This window comes from Pseudogymnoascus destructans (assembly GCF_001641265.1).
Source record: "Pseudogymnoascus destructans isolate 20631-21 unplaced genomic scaffold scaffold_25, whole genome shotgun sequence".
Lineage (NCBI taxonomy): Eukaryota > Fungi > Ascomycota > Leotiomycetes > Thelebolales > Thelebolaceae > Pseudogymnoascus > Pseudogymnoascus destructans.
In genome coordinates, this window is record NW_020167544.1 from 67,083 (window position 1) to 86,513 (window position 19,431).

The 19,431-nt window shown below is 45.7% G+C and overlaps 1 protein-coding gene across 1 annotated transcript; it reads left to right on the forward strand.

Moving 5' to 3' along the window:
• Nucleotides 1-6,663: 6,663 nt before the first annotated feature.
• On the forward strand, nt 6,664-7,371 carry VC83_08113 (uncharacterized protein; the record flags this gene model as incomplete). Its single annotated transcript, XM_024471674.1, has 3 exons — nt 6,664-6,967; nt 7,020-7,202; nt 7,250-7,371. 3 exons carry the CDS (start codon nt 6,664-6,666, stop codon nt 7,369-7,371), a joined length of 609 nt encoding a protein of 202 aa, XP_024320559.1.
• Nucleotides 7,372-19,431: the final 12,060 nt, after the last annotated feature.

Genomic DNA, 19,431 nt, shown 5'->3' on the forward strand with positions numbered 1-19,431 from the left:
TAGCAATCGTTGAGTAGTATTGCTCTTGTTGTTGGTGTGATAAGCCAAAATATGTATAGTGACTTGTAGGTTTGAGGAGGAGATTTCCAAGTTTTCTCTTGAGTTTGATAGCAAACTGAGTGCAACGAATGTCAGTATGACACTGGGCCCTATTGTCCTCCTTTGGCCTTGTAAGTGAAGGTAGGGTGTAATCACACCTGTCGTGGCTTGGGGGTAGCCCCTCTACATCTTCTAGCTCCGAATCAATTAAGTCAAAGGTTGATGTATTAGCCTGACTTGGGTAACGAACTTGGCGGCGTTGCCCTTGGCGGTAGGACTGTGATTGCTGTACCCTTTGTAATGGACGGCCTCGTCGCGATTGAATAAAATCAAACCGGTCCTGGTTCCGCTTTGTCCTATCATAGGTATTTGGGCTTCGGTCTGGAATATACTGTAGTGTCATCTTCTCTTGGATATTGTCAATTAGAGCATGATACTCAAACAATATTTCCTCATCATTCATATAAGTTGAATCAATGATATCTGTAACAGAGTAGTGTTCAAATAGCTGTTCCCATTCAATCTTCTGGCAGTAGAAGACAAGCATAATTCCCCGTATTGTATCAGGGGTCATTTGATTGCTCTTATAATTACAGACAGTGCGGGCAGTACTAAAGTCTCGCTCAACAAGAGCTTCTGAAGGAGGAATACAAAGTATATCCCGGGCCATAGCAGCAAGTCCAGGGAATAGTCTTTCGTTCTCTTTCCACCATTTTAATGGTGGCTGATGGGAGGGTGCTAATAAAAGTTAGTAGTGATTACTATAATTATTACTATAAACTTACGGAGGGCAAGGTATCGCTCAATCTCTCCTCCTTGATCTTCATTTTGACTAATGGAATTATAGCTCCACTTCCGATTTAACATTAGAGCCATTGGGTCCTTGTCTAGTTCCATGTAGTTTGACTGGTGCTGCTTCGATCTTTCTTGGTTTGCGTAATGTTGTGTGTATAACGCCCGGAATTCCTTCTCAAAATGCCCCTGCGAGTTTTTATTAGGATTCAACCAACAATAATCAGGGTTAAACACTTCCATCTTTAACCGTGGAGATAGAATAGCACCAAAAGCATAGAAGTTACCAATACCTGTACAAGATAAGCTATAATACTTATCAAGCTTTTGTACAGCTTTATCAATAGCTTTTAAGAGCTTTGGAATCCATGGATCTTGTAATGGTTTAAGCCGGCGGCTACACTCCTCAAGCCCTTCAAATAGCTCATCATATGCTGGGAGAACAAAGCCTAGCCGTGCACCACTTGCTATACCTATATTTGAAGTCCAGAAGCTAAACTGGCGAGTAACATCAATAAGGTAGGTGATATGTTTCCACTCTTCCAAAGTAATATGGAAGATAATAGCTGGAGTAAACTCAGTTGTAAACTTATTTACTGCTTCCTGGAGTAGGACCGCTCGTAGCATCATATGTAGTGTTGAATCCCACCGGGTTGACACATCTTGGATAAGTCGTAGGACTTTTGCTCCATCTTTAATGCATTGTCTTTGAATTCCCATAAATCGCTCTCTTCGCTGTGAGCTAGAATTCACAAAGACAGCTAGCTTCCGAAGCTAGTATAGTATTAGTTGTGATTACTATAATGATTACTATAAACATACCTTGGAAGTGTCCATGGAAGGCCCTTTTCCTCACTTAGATCTTTGAGTTCGTCTACTGAATTGTCATCCCAGTCAATCTGTAGCTCTGAGTTTGATGGGTTTAATCGAATTGACCCAAGGAGAGCCTTCTGTGCAAGCTGAACAATATGTGCAAAGCATGGGATATGATGAATACGTCCATCATGGTATCTTGTTGGCTCAGACGATAACTCAGCTATCACGTTGATAATTGCCATCATTGAAGTATTGTTACTTGCATTATCAGTTGTAATGCAATGAACTCTACCATCTAGGTGATATTAAGATATAACACGCTGAACAATAGTCGCAGGTCTTTCCCAGTATGGGCTCCATCGAGATACTCAAATCCAATTAGAGCTTCATGGTATTCCCATTTCTCAGTGATGAATGTAGCCATAATACCCATGAAGGAGTGTCTTGTTCCAGGGCTAGACCAATTGTCAAGGGATAATGCACACCTCGACCCAGGAGCAAGACCATGAAGGGCAATCTGTTGTGCATTACCTACCATAACATCAAGGCGCAGCCGTAGGGTTGTTGGTGAAGGAAGTGGATATTTCTGGTTCTGCCAAAGTGCCATCTCCCTCCATATAGGATTCTCAACTGATCGGAATGATATGTTTAGGGATACCACAGTCTCAAGAACAAAACTGTAGAAAGCTTCCCTTGGATCATCTTCTGGTTGGTGCATAGTCTAAATAATAGTTAGGCATATTTTATAGTAATAAGTATAGTAATCATGCTTACTGATAATGATCCTGAAAGGCGGAGCTTGGATTAATGTAGTGTAGAAGTGTGAGATGATTTCCTCAAACATCCAGCTGATCGAAGATGGGAACTCATTGTGCTTGTCCCTGCACCCATTACACTTGGGTGATTGAGTATTCTAGAGCATTTCCAGCAAATAACAATTGGCTCTCCAGTTGATTTCCGAGCACCTTGGTCGAAGTCTCTCCATACATTTGAAGTCCTAGCTGTTGACCCCCAATTTATTTGCTTATCAGTACTTAGAAAGAGATTTGGTTGCTCTTTATACCAGGACTGATGATGCCACCAGTCATTGAATAGTTCTGCTTTTGAAGGCATCCACTTTAGCACATTAAGACCTCGGATTGTAATTAGACCATCGCATTGGTCGCTTAGAGGCTGAGAGGACTCAACCTCAGGTGTTATGTTGCTTGATTGAGGATCATCGAGAGAAAATACATCACTATAGATATGTGTATGTATTGGTGAACTTAAACATTGGCTATAAGACATAATATTTGAATATATCACGATTAACGTACATGTATAGCGAAAGCGCCAAACAAGCGAAAGCGCCAAAATTATCTACCCTCACGACAAACATTGCGATAAATCTACCACAACATTAGAAATCAATTGAAACTACTCGGAGTCCTCTTCCTCAGAGGTGTCTATTACAATCTGACACGTGCGCGCATTGTGCCCAGTCTCACCACACTTGCCACAGCGACGGGCACGGGTTTCTTCCCTTGGCTTCCGACCACGGCTTGCCCTTATTTCCTGCTCTACCTGCTGCACAACATCCCTCTCATCCTGTAGCTCTTGTGCCCCTTGTTGACTAAGTGATCCTCCTTGCTGTAGTCGTGTTTTCCTAGCTCTCCGGCGCTTGCTTAGTACTTCATTTGCCTGTCGTAGGTTTTGGTTCTCTCCCTTTAGCAGTGCTAATTGATGCATTATTTGCGATGCACCCTTTGTAAACTGGTCAACAGCTGCATAGATTGAGGTTGGAGAGCTATTTTGATGGCGTGAAATCCGAGTTTTAATAAATGTAGACTGTGACATAGCTTCAATTGGGTTGTTTGGTGTCTGAGAAACCCAAGGTTGAGCAGTACCTGGGCGGGAGCTTGGAGGCGTTGGTGTCCTTAACTTAAGATCAAGTGTAGATATCACTCTCTCAGGGTCAAATGGAAGAAGCCCTGCCCCTCGGAACCCGCCTCGAATGTTACTTTCCGTCATTGTAGTGTTAAATGCAGCGTGGAAGGCAGGAAAGAAGTCATCCTTTGTAATATGAGAAATATGAGCCTGCATCATATCTTCAATTTGCCGACCATAGGCCTGCTTTAACGGGCCGAAACAGCCAACATCAAGTGGCTGGAGTAGATGAGAAGAGTGAGCAGGCATACAAAGCATAATAATGTTGTGTTCCTTGCAGTACTCCTCAAACTCATCTGAGTGGTGGCTCTCATGACCATCAAGGACTAACAAGCGATAACCACCAACACTCTGGGCCTTTGTATGCTTCTCAAAGTGCTGAATCCAATCCATGCCTCTCTCGTTTGTAGTCCAGCCATTTTCAGTAACAGAAATTACCCAATCGCTTGAAAATCCACTATTCTCATACCAAGATGTAAGGTGGTTTTTGCCTGCAACAATGATAAATGGTGGTACTGCCCAACCTTGAGAACTAACGCCTTGGATTACTGTAACCCATTCCCGATTACCAGGCTGTACCTTCTTTGCTTTTGCCCGCCCGTCTGAGCTTGTTACAACCATAGCAGTTGAGATAACGCCCATCATAAACCCAGTCTCATCAAAGTTGTAGATATCTGCTTCATCGATACCATATTTCGCAATTGTGTTACGCACAAGCTCAAACCAGCCATTAATAACTTCTGGATCTTCGCACTTAGCCCTCTGGTAGTCGTATTTGCGCTGAAAGCGTGTCTGGAGCTCTACACGCCGCTTAACAAAGTTTGAAGCCCAACGCGACCCAACGCGTGACGCGTCGCGTGTTGCAAGTAGTCGACTTGCCATATCTTCAACAACAGACAGCCGAGGAGGAAACCCTTTGGCAGCTAGGTCGAGTATATACTGAACAAGGACGGACTCCTCTAGGTTAGTTAATTTCCGTGAGTTGGCTTGGATATCGCGTCGTGAAGGTACACCTTCTAGACGACGACCTAGCTTGCGGTGGTCCACAGAATAGATCCTAGCAGCAACTCGAAGGCGTAACTTTGGGTCGCTTTGCATAGCCTGGATAGCTAGCACTAATTGGCTTTCATCGTTTTTATGGGGCATGTTTTGTTGTTGAGGAATTTAACATTTAGTTGGGGGGTTTGGTCACCGCATCATTTTGGCGCTTTCGCTTGTTTGGCGCTTTCGCTATACATGTACGTTATATTATTTCAAAGAAAATAAAACAACTGAATATTTCCTAGGAAATATATCTATCCTATACGTACCTCTCTATTTCACTTGAATTTACTTAGTTATAATATCTTAAATTACTTATGGAGTATATTTTAATAGCAAGTTTCAGTAATATGGGTCTTTGAGAACAAGAGCCAATTATGGTAATATTTATAGTAAGCTATAGAACCATAGCGTTAGAAGTAGTGGATTGAGCTACCTGGACTATTCTAAAAGTATGACTAGATCTACATATTGTAGAATTTGGCAAGAAACTCGTCTGATTCCTTAGTAGGAGGTAACATAGCCAACTTCTTGTCAGATGGCAAGACCCATTTGAAATCCACCAGCTCATCCTTCTCCCTCAGCATCTCCCAAGCCTTAAATGCACCAGTAGCATCTTCATCCAATTGAAATCCATGCTGAGTAGTGTCGTACCCATCAGGGTACCAATCAGCAGGTCCGGGAAGAGAAACCTGCCCATCCTCAAAGTTCCATGACGCGAAGTTCCTCCAGACAGCTAATTGAAGCTTCGTGAAATATAGGTGAGGAGGGATCTTCTCGTAGTAGATTCTGTACGTATGTGTTAGCTGATTACTATAGTGATTACTATAGTGACTCTTACCCAGTCTCCTCATCAATTGCTGGGGGAAGGTTCTTGAGGAAGTCGGGATCCGTATTGACTTTGTTCATGAGCTTCAGAGTTTACTTGTATGCCGTCGACCATTTGCGGCGCCAAATGGTGAAGGCAAGCTGCTCCACTCTCTGGGTCTAATTAGTATTAGTCCCCTAATAGTAGGGCTGATCATACCTTAGTTGAGGCTTCAGTCTGGGCCTCCACTTCCAGTTGGACCTTCTCAATCTCTTTAATCCCAATACCATTGGCCAACTCGTCAGCTCTCCACATAGCTTCCTGGGCAACTTCATCGTCCTCATCTTCGGTTTCCCAGGCATGGTTGTTGTCATCCCACACTGCGTACGCTCCTCCACCTTCTCCAATCCCAAGGTGTTGTTGAACGATAGAAGCATGGTTGCCATCCTGAATGCTATTTCCTGGTTACTATAATGATTACTATAACGTAGGAGAAGGGAGCTTACCGTCGGAGTCGCACCTCGTCCTTCTTAGACTGAACCTTCTCTTGTTGTTCAACTGGGCTAAGGGCTTTGAAAGCTCGTGTCTCCCAGATTTTCTTGATAGCGTATGCAGTAGCCGCTGTATCAGCCCTCTTTGCATTGTCGACCATGAGTTCTTGTTCCGTCATGTTGTTGCGGCGGTTCTGTACACGCTTGGTGTTCTCGTTGGTCGACTTCTCGGTTGATTCTTTGCGCTTTCCGACCATGGTGGGTGATGGGTGATTACTATAATGGTTACTATAAAGTAATTGATGGTAGGAGGGAGTAAAGATTTACCTTGGTGGTGGAGGGTGGGTGGGTGGACAGAAGAAGGCGACTGTGGTGGTAGAAGCTCGGAAATCCAGAAGAAGGAAGCTCGGGGTGGTAGCAGAAGTAGGAAGCTCGGGGTGGTGGCAGAAGTAGGAAGTTTGGGGTGGTGGCAGAAGCTTAGGATTCCTATTGTTGTTGTGTAATTGTTATGGTAGAATTCACTTAATACGCCTATTACGATATAATGGGTGAAGCTCAAGATATTTCGCCAAGCGAGCCAGCAGTTCACCCAGAACACAACACCCACCCAAATTTGGGTTTTCCTCCCTCAACCTTTCTGTTATTATGTGACAAGCCACTCACGGGTGGACTGGTAAGTGAACCACTCCTCTTATATTATAGTAATACTTAGAGTAACACCTCGTCAGGGCAATATGGATGACGAGCCCTATGACGACTAGGGGTCCTAGGGGTCCTAAGTTCATGGGTCGCCGTCGCCTTCCAACTACACCAACGCGCTCTAGCCAGCGTCAACCACAACTTCAATCACCTCCTCCAACCCAGCCTAAGGCTCCCCGAGGCCCAATCCCAACTCTTGCACCAGGCCAAGTACTGAGCCAGAAAGAACCCAAGATATCCAGCATGGCTCGCCAGAAACAAGTTCGCCAGAATACGGCCAGCAAAGCCCCAAGGAAGGCACCAGTGGGTGGGAAGACTGTGATGAAGGCGAAAAAGCATCGTTCCAAGCCAGGCAGTAGGTTGATTACTATACTTATTACTATAAAGCTCTTACTGACATCAACTAGTTGTTGCACTTCGTCAAATTAAGCGATACCAGAAAACAACAGAGCTACTCATTCCCCATGCGCCATTCGTCTGCCTCATCAAAGAGATCATGGTTGACCTGAAATCGCCCTATCAAATCCAAGCGACTGCAGTTTCTGCACTACAAGAAGCAGCTGAGACCACTTTGGTCAAGGAGTTTGAGAGTAAGTGAACATCCATTTTATAGTAATCATTATAGTAATCATTACAGTGACTCAACTTGCTGTGATCCACGCAAAGCATGTTACCATTCAGCAGAAGGACATGAAACTGGTGCAATCAATGAGGCTCCATATGACGGGGTTCCGGTTCCCAGGGCAGCTACTTGAGTAAGGAAGGGAGGAACCAATACTGGGGGAAGTAGATACCAAATATATTCCTTTACTACACTAAATATATCTGTCTGTGAAGTTATCGTAGATTTGAATATACGCACGTGACAGATTGCACGTGTTGGTTTGCCAAGGAACCATTGGGGGACCGCACCGGTCTGGTCGGTTTTTCCAATATTTCCAGACCAGACCGCGGTCCGGTCTGGAAATGTTCCGAACCGACGGTCCCCCGTGGCGCACACTATCTCTACTGCCTAGACAGAAGCTATTAGGAAATGGATTCTAGAGCAATATCACCTAGGGCCTAGAGCTATAAGAGCTATGATATTTACTGCTGTCTATAAGCTCTAGAGCCTTCTACCACCACCCTTAGTAAGCTATGTCATACTGACATTCATTGCACTCAGTTTGCTATCAAACTCAAGAGCAAACTTGGAAATCTCCTCCTCAAACCTACAAGTCACTATACATATTTTGGCTTATCACACCAACAACAAGAGCAATACTACTCAACGATTGCTACAACCATCTATGATTCATTACACGTCATTGCTCCTTAGTTACTGGGCCGATATTACCACATAGCATATCTCTACAACCCTCTATGATTCATTACATGACATCACTCATACTATCACATGACATATCTCTACCAACTAGAGGCCTAGGAGCATGAACGATAGCTCTAAAAGCTCCTACGAACCTCTATGATTCATTACACGTCATCTCTCTTTAGTTACCCACAAGATTGGTTAAGTTATGACATAATTTGTCTATGACATAATTTGTCTATAGGGGTACTCTGACCTTGGACCTCCTTTTACTTCCTATAGGCTACGAACCTAAGAGATGGTTCTATGGGATTCTCTTACGTCGACTACAGTTACCAAGCCTGGTAAGTCATGGAAAGTCTTGGAAAATGAGAGAACTACATTCCTTTAGCATAAATAGGATTGCCCTTTCCTTAAGAAAGGGCAAGCAGACAATACAGTAAATTGACTATCACATACTTCCACGTCTTTTTCAAGCTTCCAAGCATTGATCTTGTTACTCCTTGTTTCTGAAAAGTCAGTGAGGTGTTAACCTCTGACTTACCCCTGAGTTCTCAGACTCAACATTTGTTGCAACTTGTCTGAACCACTTCACTACATCACACACCTGATTGCTGCGTTGTGGAATAGTCTAAGCTACAACCCTTTGGCTCTGTTTCCTAAGACAGTGTGTTGTCTTAGTAAATTCATCCCTTCCTTGGGTGGCTAGATTCTCACATCTGGTGCACCCACCATTACACCCAGTCACCTTATAGGGAAATGGTCGAAACAATTGAGTTAAGCCAAGTCCGTAACAAGTCCCAGTCTGGTCGGGAAATCTGGGAGTCATGGCGTAATATAGATCTATAGTAATAATTATAGTAATTGCATCTACTACAAATTACACATGGAAAATAAGTCATTATATAGAATATTTACACGTCATTGTCAACTAACCCAGTCATCAGGTGATGACAGTCTTGGCAGACCGACGGGGAACCGCAGTTTATGAGCTTCAGACTGGACCGTGGTCCGGTCCGGTTTAGGTCCCCCGACGGGGTCGGTCCCCCGTGGCGCACACTAAGTAGAGAGCACCTTATTCTTACCCCCTTAGGGTAGTGTAACGCTGACTTCTAAACGATAGAAGACACAGAGGTTCTCTTGCGTAAAGGTTTACTTATCAGAGGAGGCAGGGGATCAGACACAAAGGCTTCAAGTAACACGTTACTAGTATATAACAAATACTGTATTGAGTTGAGCATGAAGCTCCTATCTAAGGAAATACTATCTACTTATATAGTGGCGTCGTGCCTAGTGGACTCTTGGGAACTCACTCGAGTCCTCGGAGTCCTGGACTCTTAGGACTCTTCTCATCATCCTGCGAGTCCATCACATGCCTAGTGGACTCCTGGGAACTCACTCGAGTCCTCGGAGTCCTGGACTCTTAGGACTCTTCTCATCATCCTGCGAGTCCGTCACGTGATACTTTCGGAACTACTATTCCCCGCTGCCCCTCCAGGTACCAGGGCCGGTCTCATGCGACCTCCCTCCTTCCTGTCCTGTAGTTGGCCAGCCTTCTTGTTCCGTCGTAACACTCGCTCCCTTCCCCTGGGCATTCGTCTCGAATCCTATAAGTACGTCCATGTCGGGACTCTGCTGCTCCTCAGCGAGTCCTTCAACATGCAACATGCCTACTGACACTGCCCGCAAACTCCAGGAACGCAACGATCTTGTCCGTCGAATAAAGAACCACGGATACGAACTACCCGAAATGGATTCTTGCTCGAACTGCGTGAGGCGAAACATTACTTGCGTGTCGTCTCCAAATGATTCACGGCGGTGCGCCGAGTGCGTTCGTCGCAACTTGAAAGAAAAGTGTGACTGTATGGGTCCTGAGCATCCCGACTGGGTGAAGCTCGAACGGGAGGAGGATCGCCTGGATCGCGAAGAGGAAGAAACCCTTTCGAAGTTACTTCGTCTGCGGAAGCAGAAACGCCTCATCCGAACCCGTGGTAAAGATATGCTCCGGCGAGGTTTGAAAACCCTCGACGAGCTTGATGCGGCAGAGGAGGCCGAACGTGTGGCTGCTGAGAAGCGTGACGCTGTTGAGGCTGAGGAGCAGGCAGTTAGCGCTGCCTCCTCATCTGTGACCGGGACCCTCGCTTCCTCCGATCCACTGGCCTACTCCCCTGCATCTTGGGATCAATGGCTGGCGGATGGCGGCGTCGATATTCCTCCAGCAGTTCTTTGCTGATGTTCCTTGTTGGTTCCCACGAATTATCCGTAGGTTCGTAATTTTCCCATTTTATCAAAAACTCTTCTCGACGTCCTACTAACCTTCTGTCTAGGATCGTTTCGACCTCATATTCGATTATCTCATTCTCGGGTTGGAGTTCAGTGTCGGTCGCAATTGGGGTATTTCCTCTTGCTGGTTCCAGTAGTGAGACATGAAATACCGGGTGTAGTCTAGACTTCCTGGGTAGCTGCAGTCTGTAATTAACTGAGCTGACTTTGTTCAATATTTTGAATGGTCCCAATTTCTTGAAGTCCAACTTTGTGCTTGGTCGTTTCGTTTTGATATGTTTCCGGAGTAGGTATACTTTATCCCCCTCCTTGAAGGCAGGTTCCATACTGCGCTTCTTGTTTGCGTATGCGGCGGATCGTTCATTTAAGAATTGGATGTCCGTCGCAAGTTGTTCGTGGAACGATTTCAGTTGTTCCACCACGATCAGGGCTTGTTCAGCTCGTGATTCATCCGGTCTTGGTTGCCTATATGCTTCTGGCTGGTAGCCATAATTGGCAAAGAACGGTGAGACTTTCGTTGCTTCTGTCATCGCGCTGTTATATGCAAACTGTGCGATGGGTAAGATCTGAACCCAGTTATCCTGTTGATGATTGACATAGCTTCGCAGGTACTGTTCAAGGGTCTGATTTAATCTTTCTGTTTGGCCGTCTGTCTGGGGATGAAAAGCTGTTGATAGCTTATGATTTGTTCCCAGTAGCGCCATCAATGATTTCCAGAATTTCGAAGTAAAGAGCTTGTCTCTATCTGAGATGATTTCTTCTGGCATCCCATGATCGGCTAATATGACTCGAATGAAGGTATATGCGAGCGCCTCGGCATCGCTAGCTTCTAGATATGGTATAAACTTCCCATATTTCGTGAGTCTTTCCGTGATGACGAGGATAGAGTCGTATTCTATTCCTGTTAACGGGTCCTTGGAGGGTGGAAGCTTGACGATGAAGTCCAAAGCTATTGATTTCCACGCTCCTTTTGGTACTGGTGTCGACTTGAGTTGTCCGTATGGCAGATGCCTATTGGATTTTGACTTGCTGCAAATGTCGCACTCTCTTACCACTGTCTCTACCTGCTTCCTCATACCTGGGAAGTAGTAGTGTCGAGTGATTCGTTCGAAGGTTCGTGTTACTCCCTGATGACCGTGTGCTGGTAACGAGTGTTGTTCTTGCACCAGCGGGCGTCTCATTTGACTTGGGACATACACTAACCCTTTGTATCGAATCAATCCTTGTTCGTCGATGGTGAAGTCGCCTTCGACTTTGGACAAGACTCGCTTGGCGCATTCGTCTGTTGCGTAAGCTTTCTTGAGTCTTTCCTCGAGTTCTGTATCTTCGATGACTGAGATCGTCGCTAGTAACTCGTTGTACTGTATTCCTGCATCTGTTTTCTTCAGAATTGCTCTAGGTCTTTCTTCCTTTGGGCCGGCGTAGTCGGTCCGTCTGCTGAGAGCATCTGCTCTTGCATTCTCGGAGCCCTTGCGATAGGTTATCGTGAAGTTGTAGGCTGCGAGGGTTTCTGCCCAGCGGACTTGTCTGCGGTTTAAAACCTTGGTCGTGGTGAAGTATATGAGGTTCTTGTGATCCGTCCATACCTGCACAGGGTAGGTGGGTCCCTCAAGATATACTCGCCACTGCTCAAAGGCAACGACAATAGCCAGTAGCTCCTTGTCGTGGATGTCGTAATTGAGTTCCGCGGGTGACAGTTTCCTAGAGTAGTACGCGATTGGTTTGAACTTACCGTTCTCGTCTGGTTGATTCAGACATGCTCCAATTGCAAAGTCAGAAGAGTCCGTTTCGAGGATGATCTTCTTTGCAGGGTCAAATGTAGCAAGGATAGGTGCTTCCGTGAACTTCGTCTTAAGTTCCTGGAAAGCAGCCTCTGCCTTGTCTGTCCATTTGAATTCGAGATCCTTTCTGGTAAGCTCCGTGAGTGGTTGAGCTACCTTGGAATATCCCGAGATGAATCTTCGGTAGAAGTTGGCGAAGCCTAGGAAGGCTTGCACTTCCTTGACCGTGGTCGGTGTTGGCCATTCCAACACTGCCGTTACTTTTGCTTGGTCCATCTTGATGCCGTGCGTTCCAATAATGTAACCCAAGAATTCGACTTGGTTTTTATGGAACTCGCACTTCTCTGGTTTGAGGAGTAAGCTGTACTCCTTTAGTTTCTTCAGGACGAGTTTGACATGCTTGACATGCTCCTCCTTGGTTGCTGAATACACCAGGACATCGTCTAGGTAGACAATGGTAAAGATGTCTAAGTATTCATGCAAAGCATCATTCATCAGTCGTTGCATAGATGCGGGTGCGTTTGTTAGCCCAAAGGGCATGACTTGATACTCGAATAGGCCATAGCGGGTGCGGAATGCTGTTTTCCACTCTTCCCCAGCCTTGATTCGGATCAGGTTGTATGCTCCTCGCAGATCTAGCTTACTGAAGATCTTTGCTCCTTGAAATCTATCGTGTAGTTCGTTGATTAACGGCAGGGCATACCTGTCCTTGATTGTGATGTTGTTCAACGCTCGATAGTCCACACATAACCGTAGGGAGCCATCTTTCTTTGGTACGAAAAGCACCGGACTTCCTGCGGGTGATGTGGATGGTTTGATGAATCCTTTTGCTAGGTTATCATCAATGTACTCCTTAAGTACCTTCAGCTCCTTTTCCGATAGCTGATATATTGGTCCGAACGGTGGACTCTTGTCTTTCTCCAAAGGTATCTCGTGATCCCATGGTTGGTGCTTAGGAAGCGCCTCATTCTTAGGGCCTTCCTGGAATAATTGCTCGTATTCCTTGTACTCCACCGGTATACTCGTCGGTGAGGATGCCTGGGCTAGGTCATCGAGCTCGGAGGTTGCACATAACTCCTTCCGGCCCTGGGAGGGTTTCTCCCGTTGTCGCGTGTCCGTCCGTTGTTCACACGCGCACTGGCTCATCACAACTTTCTCGTTCCACCAGTCGATCTGGGGGTTGTGTTTCTTGAGCCATGGCATACCAAGGATGCACGCATGGTTGTCCATGTGCACGATGTCAAACTGAATCGTTTCCTTGTGCCCGTGTAGCATGACCATTTCCAATGGGACCGTTTCGTGGGTCACCATTCCTTCATTAGTCGAGATGGGCTCTCCATCTACGACCATTAACGGGTATGGTTCGGTTTTCAATTGCGTCTTGAAACCTTGCGTGTCTGCTACTTTCTTTGTCATAAAGTTGCCCGTCGCTCCTGAGTCAATCATTGCTCGGAGGTGTCGCTGTTGTATCTTAGCGACCACATATAGTTGCATGCTGCCCGTCGTGGCGCATAGCTGGTCTGTACTAGGCCTCTTCCTGTCGCTCGCCGGTGGCCTACCGTCGAGGACTCCTAGTTTTTTGACTCGTCCGAGGAAGGATAGTATTCATCCGCTTCCAATGGTGGTCCTTGGGGAGATCGTTTCCCTCGCTCTTCTGCTTCGTCTAGCAGATGTGGGTATTTCTCGTATTCCTGTTCGCTTTTGATAGGCAAGTCCCTTTCAGACTGGCTTCGCCTGAGGGCGTGAACTTGCTCTGCGTCTCTGAAGTGTATCCTGGGCGAGGATCGGGGAAACAACTGATTCTGGTGTTTCTTTTTCCAGTGGAGCTTGCAATCATCTTCGCTGCAATACTCCCAGTAGACATACGCGTGCCAGGGATGATCAGTCTCTGTTGCGTCTGTCATTGATAGTTCCCGCTGTCCTCTCACCCATGCACTATCTTCCCTCGGAGGCGTGGAGAACGTGTCTAGTTGCTCCATGGCTCTCCTTTCGATGCGTGAAGTGGGTCTCGCATTTTCCCGTCGGAGCATATCTCTGGCTTTCTCGTCGTACTTCTTCAGGGCTCTCCTGCGGTCCTGGTAGTAAAGTTCGACGCTTTTCATATACTTCAGTTTAGCCATATGCTCGACATCCTTCTCCAGTTCTTCCGCTTCTTGGGCTTCCAACTTAGCTACGTCTTGGGACGTGCCAAGCAGCCTGCGGGTATTCGTTAGTTGGTCGTAGTATCTCCAGAGGTCATCCTTGCAGTCGTCCACCTTGCATTTTAACGGAAGTCCCTGTAACAGGTTCCCGTAGAGGTCTTTAAGCATGGGGATTTTCCTCTGGCCATTGGGCTTGTCTCGTTCGGCCCTAATCTTCGCGTGGGCGTGTTTTGCCATGCGTCTTACTACGTTCTTGCACCGTGGACTCATTGGTTCCGTAGGTGCGAGTTCATCGAAGGTCTCCTGTTCCGAGACGGTGAACGATTCCGCCTCCGACCCTTCATCTGAGCTCTCGTCTTCTGGGGTGCTTTCGCCGTTTATTCCCCAGTCCTGTTTGCTCACAAACGTTGCGTTCAACTGTCCTGTCCAGGTGGCATTGAGTTGTTTGCCGACTTTGCGTCCGCCGTTCCCTTTCTTTGGCTGTCTGCAGTCTCGGGCCATGTGGCCTGGCTTGTCGCAGTTAAAACAGAGTCGTTCCTTGAATTGTCTGTCTTTCTTAGGGTCACGGGGTCGTCCAGGTTTGAACGTGGCATCGAGTTCCATTGGGTCCGACCAACGGTTGTCTCGCGGGTGTTGATCCCGTCGTCTGCCCTCGTTTCCCCGGTAGGGGTAACTTTTCTTGGGCTTGTCATAGGTCCGACGTTCCTTCTGGAATTCGTATAGTCGATTGTCGATTCGGACCGTATGTTCGATTAGCGCTACCATGTCCGTTGGTTGTTGTTCCAAACGGGCAAGTTCCATACGTATATGGCTCTTCAGCCCACGTCGGTAGTGGCTGATGAGTGCGCTGGCATCCCATCCTGTCTGATTGCCGTATCTCTGGAATTCTGTGGAGTATGTGAGGGCGCTGCCAGTCTGCTTAAGTGCAAACAGATGGTCTTCTGCGGTCTTAATCTCATCGATGTCTCCGAACATGCGTCGGATTTCCTTACAGAATCCATTCCAGCTGCCAAACATAGTCTGCGTAGTTGTCATGCTTCCATTGGTACTTTCATATTTGAAATAGTCCTTGAGGAATGGTTCGATCCATCGCAGGGCTTCCCCCCTAAGGTAGGATGCAGTCCACAGGGCATAGCTCTCCTGGGTGGGAAACTTCTCGTCGTTGAAGTGCTGGTACAGTTCGACCTGTAGCAAAAACACCTCAAGTTCCTTTCGGTTGCCGGAGTAAGTGTCGGGCAACTTGACGCGTAGAGTTTCCTTGAGTTCATTGACGGTGGGTGCATCGGGCATCTCTTCGTTCTCAGGCTTAGACCTCTGAGACGAAGTTGGCATGGTGGGGGTTTTCCCCTTCGAACTGACGACAGACATGTTGCTTTGTGTGTAAGCCGGTACCTCGTAGAAGTGGTGCTCAAAGTGTAACGCTGACTTCTAAACGATAGAAGACACAGAGGTTCTCTTGCGTAAAGGTTTACTTATCAGAGGAGGCAGGGGATCAGACACAAAGGCTTCAAGTAACACGTTACTAGTATATAACAAATACTGTATTGAGTTGAGCACGAAGCTCCTATCTAAGGAAATACTATCTACTTATATAGTGGCGTCGTGCCTAGTGGACTCTTGGGAACTCACTCGAGTCCTCGGAGTCCTGGACTCTTAGGACTCTTCTCATCATCCTGCGAGTCCATCACGTGCCTAGTGGACTCCTGGGAACTCACTCGAGTCCTCGGAGTCCTGGACTCTTAGGACTCTTCTCATCATCCTGCGAGTCCGTCACGTGATACTTTCGGAACTACTATTCCCCGCTGCCCCTCCAGGTACCAGGGCCGGTCTCATGCGACCTCCCTCCTTCCTGTCCTGTAGTTGGCCAGCCTTCTTGTTCCGTCGTAACAGGTAGTAGTTAGGCTAGTTGGCAGTAGATGCTTAAGCGTATATGTTACGGCTACAGTAACATGACATTATGGTTACAGGGCCAGGGCCTAGTAACGTGACGTGTGAGTCACAGGGGGAAGTGGGGTAGGCTGCCATGTGACGGGGCTAATGGATAGTTGCAGAAACTAGTGGATATTGGATAGTTGAGCTATCCACGAACTATCCTGAATATCTAGCTATCTGCCAACTATCCAAATTACCCATGAGGCACGACGCCACTATATAAGTAGATAGTATTTTCTTAGATAGGAGCTTCATGCTCAACTCAATATAGTATTCTCTACAATACTGTAACGTGTTACTTGGAAAGCCTTTGTGTCTAATCCCCTGCCTCCTCTGTCAAGTCAACCTTACGCAAGAAACCTCTGTGTCTTCTATCGTTTAGAAGTCAGCGTTACACTTTGAGCACCACTTCTATTGTCATACTGACATTCGTTGCACTCAGTTTGCTATCAAACTCAAGAGCAAACTTAGAAATCTCCTCCTCAAACCTACAGTCACTATACATATTTTGGCTTGTCACACCATTACACCTTGTCTGCTTCAAGCTTCAACTATTTCTATAGCAGCACTTCGATACTACAATGGAGGACGACCAAGCTCCTACAACTACTGCTGAACAGCAGATGCAACAGCTGTTTGCTTTTATACAAACTATAGCAAACAAACTTGAGAATTTGGAAAACACCTTTCAAGCCAACACTTCAGCACCACAATCTTCAACTCAGACACATCATACAGAGCTTCCCACAGCTCCTCTGGCTATGTCGGGTAGCCCAGGTGCACTTCCTAAAGTGCAAACACCAGATTTATACCATGAAGACAGGAGGAAGTTGAAGGGATTTCTTATGCAACTGGACATCTACTTCACCCTCAGGCCTCATCAGTTCACCTCAGACATTCAGAAGATATATTTCGCTGCCAGCTACCTCCGTGGATCTGCATTCAACTTCTTTGAGCCATATCTTAGAAGACTTAGTGGCAACAACCAAAATACCACTACACCTTTGATTACCTCTTATGACCAGTTTCAAGAGGAACTTACCAGGACCTTTGGAGACATCAACGAAACTGCTACAGCAGAAAGAGAGCTACAGAAGCTATGTCAAAAGACCTCTGCTGCTCAGTATACAACAGAATTTAGGAGAATCTTGACTTGGAATGAAGAAGCCTTAGTCTTCACTTACTACCAAGGGCTCAAGAGCTCTATTAAGGATGAACTCAGCAAAGAAGAACGCCCTACAACACTTTAAACGCTTATAGAGAAAGCTGTCAGACTTGATGATAGGCTTTTTGAAAGAAGAAAGGAGAAGAACCAAGACTGGCATCCAACAAGAAATTTCAACAATTACACCTCTACACCAACTGCTAAGGACTCAGCACCTGAACCTATGGATTTAGATGCCTCTATAAAGAGAGCTACAGCAAATCCAGCACCTCAGCCTACAAGAAGCCCTCAAAAACTGAAAAGGGGTAAACTTACTCCTCAAGAAAGAAAACACAGAATGGACAACAACCTTTGTTTATACTGTGGCAAAGGGGGGCACAAAATTCAGGAGTGCTATTCAGCATGGGGAGGTGCTGATTCAAAACATATAGAAGCCTCAGACACAGTCACAGCTGCTATACCTGAAAAACTTGAAAAATCCCTTGCAGGCACAACTTCAACTGAGACTACAACTTCTCCCCTAGACAACAAAGATGTGTCGATGGTGCTTTCTCAGAGTTTCACACACCTGTTAATCTCTATTCAACTCCATTTCAAACAACAGGTGTTATCTACAAGGGCTATGATAGACTCAGGGGCAACAGGCAACTTTATATCTCAAGACCTCATCTTGACACACCAGTTACCTACAATTCCCAAACGCACTCCAGAGTTGCTCCGAGTCATTGATGGAACTCCTATCAGTTTAGGTTCCATTACCTGCAACACCCCAGTACTCAAACTTGAGATTCCCTAGGAAAATCAACATTTTCAGACACTATCTCTTTAGATGTTATACCAATGAAGTACCCAGTCATCCTAGGTCTTCCATGGCTTCAAAGGCATGATCCAACTATCAATTGGAAGCATTTATCGCTTGGGTTTAGCTCAAATCCTGAGCTCAATACTGAAAAAACCCTTCAAGCCTCAGTTACCCCTATTCAGGTCCAAGACTCAAACTTGTCCCAGATCAAGGATTTTGACCAAACTATGGACGATATATCATCTCTGATATGGGTTAAACCTTTCCAACCTGTCCTGGAGATAGCAGCTACTTCAGATTTGGAGAAATCATATCAGGAGGTCATTTTGCCTTTAGCATACCAAGACTATCAACACCTTTTTGACAAGGCAAAGGCATCAATTCTGCCAAAGCACCAGCCTTATGACCATGAGATGCCACTCGCAGAAGGCTCAATGCCTCCCTACGGCCCTATCTACTTTCTATCTGAATTAGAGCTGAAAACTCTCAGAGAATACCTAGATGAGAACCTTAGTTCTGGCTTTATCAGACCTTCTTCCTCACCAGCAGGAGCTCCCATTCTCTTTGTCAAGAAGAAAGATGGCTCCTTGCGTCTCTGTGTTGATTATAGGGGCCTTAATGCAGTCACTGTTAAAAACAGATATGCTTTACCCCTTATCCCTGAGCTCATGGATAGGCTCTCTTCAGCAAGGATCTTTACCAAGTTAGATCTCAGGGGAGCTTATAACCTGATATGCATCAAAGAAGGTGATGAGTGGAAGACAGCATTCAGAACACGCTATGGTCATTTTGAATACCAGGTAATGCCTTTTGGGCTTGCCAATGCACCTGCTTCTTTCCAAGCTCTCATGAATGATATTCTAAGACCTTACTTGGATATCTTTGTTGTTGTCTACTTAGACGACATTCTTATATACTCTTTAGACACTCAAGAGCATGTTCTACATGTTAGACAAGTCTTAGAGAAGCTATCTCAAGCACAACTCTTTTGCAAACTTGCGAAATGTCTTTTCCATATGTCTCAAGTTGATTTCTTAGGACATAGAATTTCAACAGAAGGCATTCAGATGGACCCTGAAAAGACAAAAGCAGTACAAACGTGGCCTATTCCTTCCAGCATTAAAGAGGTTCAGTCTTTCCTTGGGTTTGCCAACTATTACAGGAGGTTTATACCAAGATATACATCCTTGGCTTTACCCCTTACTCAATTACTTCACAAGGACACTTTGTATCACTGGGATAAGACACTAGCTCAAGATGGGTCTAGTATTATAAACTGGTTTTGAGACTACCTTGAGTTTATACTATATTGTAGTATAAAGCCAGATTCAATCTAGAATATAGATGAAACTAGCTTTAGAATTGGAATTCTAGGAGGTAAGAAGGTTATTATGCCTCAAATAACA